At 46.6% G+C, this 8244-nt stretch overlaps 1 protein-coding gene across 1 annotated transcript in view; it reads left to right on the top strand.

Moving 5' to 3' along the window:
- Positions 1-1412: 1412 nt before the first annotated feature.
- LOC141258819 (cytochrome P450 2C5-like) overlaps positions 1413-8244 on the top strand; it is a 68540-nt gene continuing 61708 nt past the window's right edge. The window contains exons 1-2 of the mRNA XM_073673976.1: positions 1413-1503; positions 7473-7661. Coding sequence (XP_073530077.1) covers positions 7485-7661 — 177 coding nt within the window. The 5' untranslated portion in view covers positions 1413-1503; positions 7473-7484. The remainder of the gene's footprint in view (positions 1504-7472; positions 7662-8244) is intronic.

The following is an 8244-nucleotide window of genomic DNA, read 5'->3' as shown; positions in this document are numbered from 1 at the left end:
CCCCAATACACACAGTATTATGGCCACCAAAAACTGTAATGGCCCACCACAGTATGAGGCCCCCCCAGCCCTCCACACAATATGATGATCCCCACACAGTAGGATGCCCCATAGTTCCCCCTCTGGTGATGTATTCATGTATTTATGGTGGTTCTAGTGACCTATTTATTTACTGATTATGGTTCTGGTGATATATTTATGTACTGTTGATGCCTCTGGTGTACTGATGATGATTTTGGTTTTGTTATTATATACTGATGATAGTACAGTGGTGGTGATGAACATAGTATCAGAACGATCATCACTATATGAATACATCACCACAACTATAAGTAGTACATGAATTTAGCACCAGAACAGCCATCACCTGTATGAATACATCACCAGAACCACCATCAGTATAACAATACATAAGCAGAACCACCATCAGTACAGGATTACATCAGCAGAACCACCATAAGTACAGGAATATGGCATCAGAGCCAACATCAGTAGAGGAATATGGCACCAGAGCCACCATCAGTACAGGAATATGGCGCTAGAACCACAATCAGTTTTGTTGCAAACTGTATTTGTTGCTAGATGGGTGTAAAAACAATCATACATATCCCTTTATGTATAATGGGATCTGTTTAGTTTCCATTAGGGCTTCCTCCAATTATAGTTTAGTTATATTAGTTTTCATAACTATCCTTGCGTCTGACATATAAGGATGTCAGGGATGAATATCACTATTTGCACCTGTTATTGTGTAAATTGCCTGCAAACAAAGAATGATTCTATATCTAACATTGAAAATATACTCTGTTGAGCCTAACCCTTAGAGTACATCACTTTTTTTTTTACTTTTGCTGGTATGTTTTGGTGAAAAAGGTAACAATTGTAGTGGAAGTGATCATCAGAGATTGTTAACTGACACACTGAATGTATTGAGGAGATGTGTGAGGGGTCCTTTTACCTTTTTCTCTGACCCATTCCTATACTTGGGGACTGAGGGTTCATCGGGGGGTTTGTGGAGGGCACCATTGGTTTCATCTGGCTAGGGAACCAAAATACCTTGTCCCAGCCCTGCCTTTCACTACCACTTTTCATTCATTTTACTTGTGTCTACTGTGGTAGAAGGGTCTTTGGCTACAGACATGATGAAGCTTTTGCATATATGGCAATGGCAGATAGGAAAAACATTGATGGTAGCTTTATTTAAAGCATAACATATCAAAGAGAAAGAAAAAAACGCTAAGTCAAAAATGCGATAAAACCACAACAAAAAAAATGCAAGCAAACTCATTTAAATAATAGGTGCAGAAATTCTGAAACATCAAAAACACACGAAAAGCTCATCATGAGAATGTAGTTTAAGGGGTTAAGTAAAGCAGCATTGGATTATAAGGGATGGACTTCAGTCACATTTTAACAGATGTGGCCAGCAGAGGGCTTAAACATTCACTTTCACAACAAACAACTCAGATGAGATAGAACTGGCTGGATCATCCGCACTGCACGGTGAGAAATTCCCTCTGCTGATATTTATATCTTTTAGGTCATAGCATATAATATAAGCATGTAATGTAAATGTAAGAAGCATTTTTAGGTGTACTGAATATATTACATTGCTGTGTGTTATAGCTGAAATCTACAATTGGTCTTGTGGTTTTGCAAATTGAGTTGTAACAAAATAATTTATCTATTCACTCATCCATTTTAGAACTTGCACCATAGTAGGCTGCCATGGATTTAGCCTTCTCATAAAATCACTGACAGGTGACTTGTAGACCAGTGATAGTCAAGTACATGTGGTACCCTCACGGGTTGGATAAATTAGGCATAAAGGTAAATGGTCAGATTTGTTGCAGGAGAAATGGACAGTGCAAGAATCTGAAAGATGAAGACAGTGTCATGGCTTGGTTTGGGTATTTGATCTCTTGACCTGTTGCTCCGGGATCACCCCTGTCTGCTCAGCTATTGCCTTTTCTTCCCTGTCCACATGCTGATGGTTCCAATTGTTTTTGGTTGTTCCCCCTCCTTGGTTTGCTCCTCTCCATGTGTTTTCCATTTTCCTGTTTTGGTCTGCCTTATCACATTCTGGGTTGGGTTTTAATTTTCACCCTTCACTGCACTTCCTTGTTGGCTATACCTTTAGGTGGAATTAGGTTTAGGAGTTCCAGCCCTTCAGCTAAGGGGTTTATCTTGCATGGTAAATACCAGTTAAATTCCTAGAGTGCGTCTGTTTGTTTTCCTTCCCAGTTCTTCTTCCTTTCACTTCTTTAGGTTTCTGGGAAGTTACTACTGTTCCTTTTTCTTTAGACTCGCCTTATCTTTCCCTCTCTACCTTATATAAATGTGTTTAATTTTCTCACCCTGGGTTTTTGCATTTTCCACCAGATTTTCCTCTCCTCTTGTGGGCAGTGTGTTTAGGCTTCCCATCTGGTTCCTCAGGAGGTACGAGAAACCCGTCAATAGCCTTTCAGGGAGCCAGGTCCGAGGTGGTGTTTGTGTGTTGTGCGGCCTCTAGTCGCACTTTCTAGTCTGTACAGGGACGAGTTGGATGTGGGTGTGGCGTCCTCCTGTAGTAGGTCTTCCCTTTTTTTGCTACTCGTGAGTGAGTGTGTGTTACTTTCATAACGGACAGAATCCCATCTTTTGTCCTTCGATATTAGAAAAATTTACATATAGAGATTTTCAGATTATTTGAAATAGTAATTTACCAGCCTTCTGAATTTTTCTCAAAAATGCGATTTAATGCTAATAAATTTGTGTGGATACCAATATTGAGGGAGGAGAGAAGGTTTATGGGGGGGAGACCAACCACAAGATTAATCCATCTTGGCCCCAAATTATCAACACTGATAATTATCCCCTCAAACTTTAGAAGGGAGCCTGTTGGAGCACACGATCCCGATTCAATAAGAGGTGCATACCTCATAATGAATTAGGAGCGCCTGACAAGTGGCATGTGTCTCTGTGCACCACATCAGAAATCTTACTCCAGTCCCTGGCTAGAGTGAGATGTCTGGAATTGAGGACACCACAGCTTGTACTGAATTAGGTAAGCTGAGATGTCCCGCCTCAGCTCTGCCCGTTTTGGCAGAGCTGGCTGAAAACGCCAAAAGTTGCGACGTTTTTGCTCAACTTTATGTAATTCAAAACAATTTACGACAGAATTACGAAGAAATTGCTTTGGTGAATTGGTCTCTTAGCCCCTTCCCGACCCGTGTCACAGTGTCTGTGACATGGAAATCGGTGCGTTCCCGACCCATGTCACAGCGTCTGTGACATGGAGGGATTGCGCCCCTGCAGCGCGTGCGAGCGGTGTCACTCAGGTGTCACAGTTGCTGATGCAACTAGACAACCTGTAGTTGACCCCACGGGGGGTGGATTAACCCCCCCGTGCCTAGGACCCCTCCGATTGGCAGTTTCACTTTCACTTTAGTGAAACTGCCAATCAGAATGAATTAAATATTTCGCCAATGGAAATTGGTGAAATATTTACAATCTGGGAATGACCTGATGCATATAGCATCAGCTATTGGCTGGGTGGAGTGTCACCTCTGCCCCCCCCCAGAACTGATTGGGGCTAGTGTCCATGTGACGCTAACCCTCCAATCAGATGTGGAGGGGGTTGTTTACAATGGCTGACCACGCTCCCCAGCTTCATCCCGTCCGTGGAAGCTGAGGAGCTTGGTCCCCCGCCGATCTGCTGCCGCCAACGCCGCCACCAATCCACCGCCGCCACCGATCCGCCACCGCCCCCCCATTGCCGCCGCTGTCACTGATCCGCCACCGCCGGTAATATTTCCCCCCTTGTCCGACTCCAGCCCCCCACTTAGCCCCCGACCCCCCCTCAAACCCCCTCCACCCCCTTCCACCCCAGTCCAATTTCATACCGCTCCCTCCGCTCCCTCTCCCACGTCTTCACCGGCTGGTGCTCTCCTTCTGCCAGCCGGTGTAGGGTGATCACAGGCAGCAGCAGGCTCACTGTAAATCGCCTGCGCCTGTGATCACCCACCATCCCTCCCATTGATCATCCCCCCGTCCCAGTGATCACCCGCACGTCCCCAGTGATCACCCCCCCAACCCAGTGATCACCCCCCTGCTGCTGATGGCCTCCTACCCCCCTTGTTGCTGCTGGCTCCTGCCCCCCTTTCTGCCCCCTTCTGCCCCAGTGATCACCCCCCTGCTGCTGCTACTGCCGGCTTCCTGCCCCCACCTTCTGTCCCCTCCAATGCCTGACCGCCCCTCCTGCGCCCCGTGTGCCTGAGTGTGCCCCCTGTGCCTGAGCGCGCCCCCTCCTGTGACCCGTGTGCCTGAGCTCGCCCCATGTGCCTGAGCGCACCCCTTGTGCCTGAGCGCGCCCCGTGTACCTGAGCGCGCACCCTCCTGTGCCCCGTGTGCCTGAGCGTGCCCCGTGTGCCTGAGTGCGCCCCCTCCTGTGCCCGTGTGCTTGAGTGCGCCCCCTTCTGCGCCCGTGTGCCTGAGTGCGCCCCCTCCTGCGTCCGTGTGCCTGAGCGCGCCCCGTGTGCCTGAGTGTGTCCCGCGTGCGCCCTGTGTGCCTGATTGCGCCCCCTACGCCTGACAGTGCCCTACGCCTGACAGTCCCCTACACCTGACAGTCCCCTACACCTGATTGCAGAAGTTTACACCAATCACTCACACATTCACACATACACACACGTACATTCACACTATAATAAAGTTTTGTTTTTTTTTACACACGCACACAGCACACAAAATGTCCCACCCATCCCACTCATCCCAGTCTAGGGCGTACACAGCTGAGGAAGTATATTCTACCATAACTGATAGTGAGGGAGAGGACCCCACATTCCTCTATTCCTCCCATTCTTCCTCCTCCAGTGACACCGAGCCGGCACCAAGACGACATCAGAGGTCAAGACATCGTCCGGAGGCCGTGGAAGAAGACCCACAGCCATCTGTGAGTAACCCTCAACCTGGTGCTAGTCACACCCAACCTAGCACCAGGGCCCCCGTATAGACCCCCGTCCATGAAAATTACACTCCACGGATTCCTGATTTCCTTCCCCAATCAGGTATCCAGTTCGAGACAGCAAACCTCAGGGAAATAGACTTTTTCAAAGTCTATTTCTCTGTGGCCATTGTCAGTCTCATGGTGGAGCAGACCAATATCTACGCCCAACAATTTTTGGCTCAAACCCAAATTCAATGTTTTCTACTTGGAGTCCCGTTGACTCAGTAGAAATGTTGAAATATTGGGGACTGGTACGTCACATGGGGATTGTGAAGAAACTAGAAATCGGCAAATACTGGAGTACCGATATTTTATATCAAACTCCAGTGTTAGGAATGGTGATGACCCGCAAAAGATTTGAGGTCATTCACAAGTTCTTACATTTCCGGGATAACGTGGACAGCCTTCCCCGCGATGACCCGAATTTTGACAGACTGTTCAAAATTCATCCGGTCATCGAACACTTCAGCGACAAGTTTGCTGAAGTGTACGTTCCCCAAAGGGAAATTTCTGTGGATGAATCCCTCATGCATTCAAAGGGAGGCTTCAATTTCGACAATACCTGCCCAGTAAGAGGGCCAGGTACGGAATAAAACTCTACAAGCTGTGCGAGAGTGCCTCAGGGTACACTCACAGCTTTAGAGTGTACGAAGGAAAGGATTCGAGGATCCAGCCCCCAGAATGTCCTGCTCTGAAGGTGAGTGGGAAAATAGTGTGGGATTTAATCCGCCCACTGCTTGATAAAGGTTACCATCTATACGTTGATAACTTTTACACAAGCATTCCACTATTTCAGTCCCTCACTGCCAGAACTACCGCTGCTTGTGGTACTGTGCGCAGAACCCAGAGGGGTCTCCCTTTGACGCTAATTGAGCAGCCTCTCCCAAAGGGTGAGAGCCGAGCCCAATGTAGCGGCAACATGGTTGTGGTGAAGTTCAAAGACAAAAGGGACGTCTTTTTCTTGACCACAATCCATGGTCCCGGCACCACGGCCACCACCATTAGAGTTACCCCAGCACCGGTCCACAAACCGGACTGTGCCCTGGGGTACAACAAGCACATGGGGGGGAGTTGATCTTTCTGATCTAGTCCTCCAGCCCTACAGTGCCATGCGCGAGGCAAAGGTTTGGTATAAAAAACTGGCCGTGCATATCGTTCAAATGGCACTGTATAATGCATACGTGCTATCACAATGTGCAGGCCAGACCACCAACACCTTCCTCAACTTCCAGGAGGCGGTGATAAAGGCCCTGATTTTTAGAGGTGAAGAAGAAGCGGGCCCCAGCACCCCTGGAACTCGAGTCTCCCATGTGGTACCAGGGCAACATTTTTCCGGTGAGGTCACAGTAAGAAAAAGGTGCAGGGTCTGCCATAAAAGGGGGACAAGAAAGGTCACTCGTTTCCAATGTGAAACGTGTGCTGACAAACCGGGACTGTGTTTTAATGAATGCTTCAAAATTCATCACATGTCCCCGCACTAAACACATCCTGACCTTCCCTACAGAACTCACCCACACTAGCATGACATACACACACATACAACAACCTCACGTACACTACAACACACACACCAACCTATGTCAGGTTGGTGTGTGTGTTGCAGTGTTTGTGAAGTTGTTTGTGTGTGTGGTGTATACACTACACTATACCACACCGCACATCAACCTGACATACACTACACAATTTGTGAAGCACCTGGGGGTGCTCACTATGCATCTAGATAAGTTCCCTGGGGGGTCTAGTTTCCAAAATGGGGTCACTTGTGGGGGATCTCCAATGTTTAGGCACACAGGGGCTCTCCAAATGCGACATGGTTCCAATTTGTTAGCGGACACCATGTCGCGCTTGGAGAGCCCCTGTGTGCCTAAACATTGGAGCGTCTCCACAAGTGACCCCATTTTGGAAACTAGATCCCCCAGGGAACATATCTAGATGGGTGGTGAGCATTTTAAACCCCAGGTGCTTCACAAATTAATCCGTAAAATGAAAAAATAAATTTTTTGTGGAAAATACATTATAGAATACAGAGAATAGCTATACACACATAGCATAAGTTAGATAGAAATATGTCAGTCGCATATATAATTAGTGCAGTGACTGTGTTGCTTACTGTACTTGTCATTTATTGTTAAATTAAAGAATTAAAAAAAATGGACTCTCACCACTGGTGGACGCCATGCACTGTGAGCAGAGACAAGTGAAAGTGGCTTTTCACGGAACATTCTGGGCCGAGCTGATGTTTTTTATTTTTGCCTATTGCTGGACTTGAGGAAGGGTAGAGGACACACGTAGTCTGTCTTTCATTTTCCTTGTGTCCTGGTCCACCTTTCAGTCCACTAATAGACTTTACTTCATATCAGTTGCCTGGCCAAACCCTCCTAGCATATTTATGTGTCATTGCTCCTGTGGCAGAGTGCTGGAGAGGTTCCTTTATTCTAAGAATACTGAATATTGAATTATCTATATTTTATTCCATGTTTTCTAGGTTTTTGCAAACATGGTCATGGTGGATCCCATCTCCGTTCTTGTGTCCGTTGTGGTCATTTTATTTCTGGTCAATGTTTTTAAGAATCAGAAAAAATCCATCAATTTCCCTCCTGGACCTATGCCTTTACCGATTATAGGAAATATGCATGTGATCAACACATTAAAACCACAAAAGTCCTTCACAGAGGTAAGAGACCCTCCCCTGTATGCAGAGATGCAGTGTGCATTACATTGGGATTCTTATTCATGGCAGAGTGTTACAATTCCATATGGGTCTACTTGTCAATATTTTTGTATAATATTGACTTCATACCCTGAATTATGGTGCCACAAATCTTTGTCCAGTACAATTCGATATGGCAACTTTTCAAAAAATTTTAAGGATAGATCATCAATGTCTGAGCTTTTCCAGGTGCTGGTGTCGGCTGGAAATGCTCAGTTGTGGAGCTGGGCAGCTCCTCCAATGGAATAGTGGCTGTGGCCAGGTACTGAACATGTACCTCATATTGTTACCAATAGGGGTGAATATGCAGTATCCAGCTGCAGTCATTACACAGTTGGCAGAGCTGTGCAGCTCTGCAACTGAGCAGTTCCGGCCTACTATAACGCCAGGAAAATCTGATCTGCCGAACCTCCAAGGATCAGACATTGATTACCTTTCCTAAGGAAAGGCCACCAATGTTAAAGTCCCGGACAACCACTTTAATTTATAAACTTCATCATTTTGCGCATACTGCTCGTTCATGTCTTAATAAGACGGACAACAAACA

Source organism: Phyllobates terribilis, unplaced genomic scaffold (assembly GCF_046119375.1).
Source record: "Phyllobates terribilis strain yellow unplaced genomic scaffold, ASM4611937v1 Scaffold_3__8_contigs__length_932513732, whole genome shotgun sequence".
Lineage (NCBI taxonomy): Eukaryota > Metazoa > Chordata > Amphibia > Anura > Dendrobatidae > Phyllobates > Phyllobates terribilis.
Note: the sequence above shows the minus strand (reverse complement) of the source record. Positions and strands in the feature narration are given on the sequence as shown.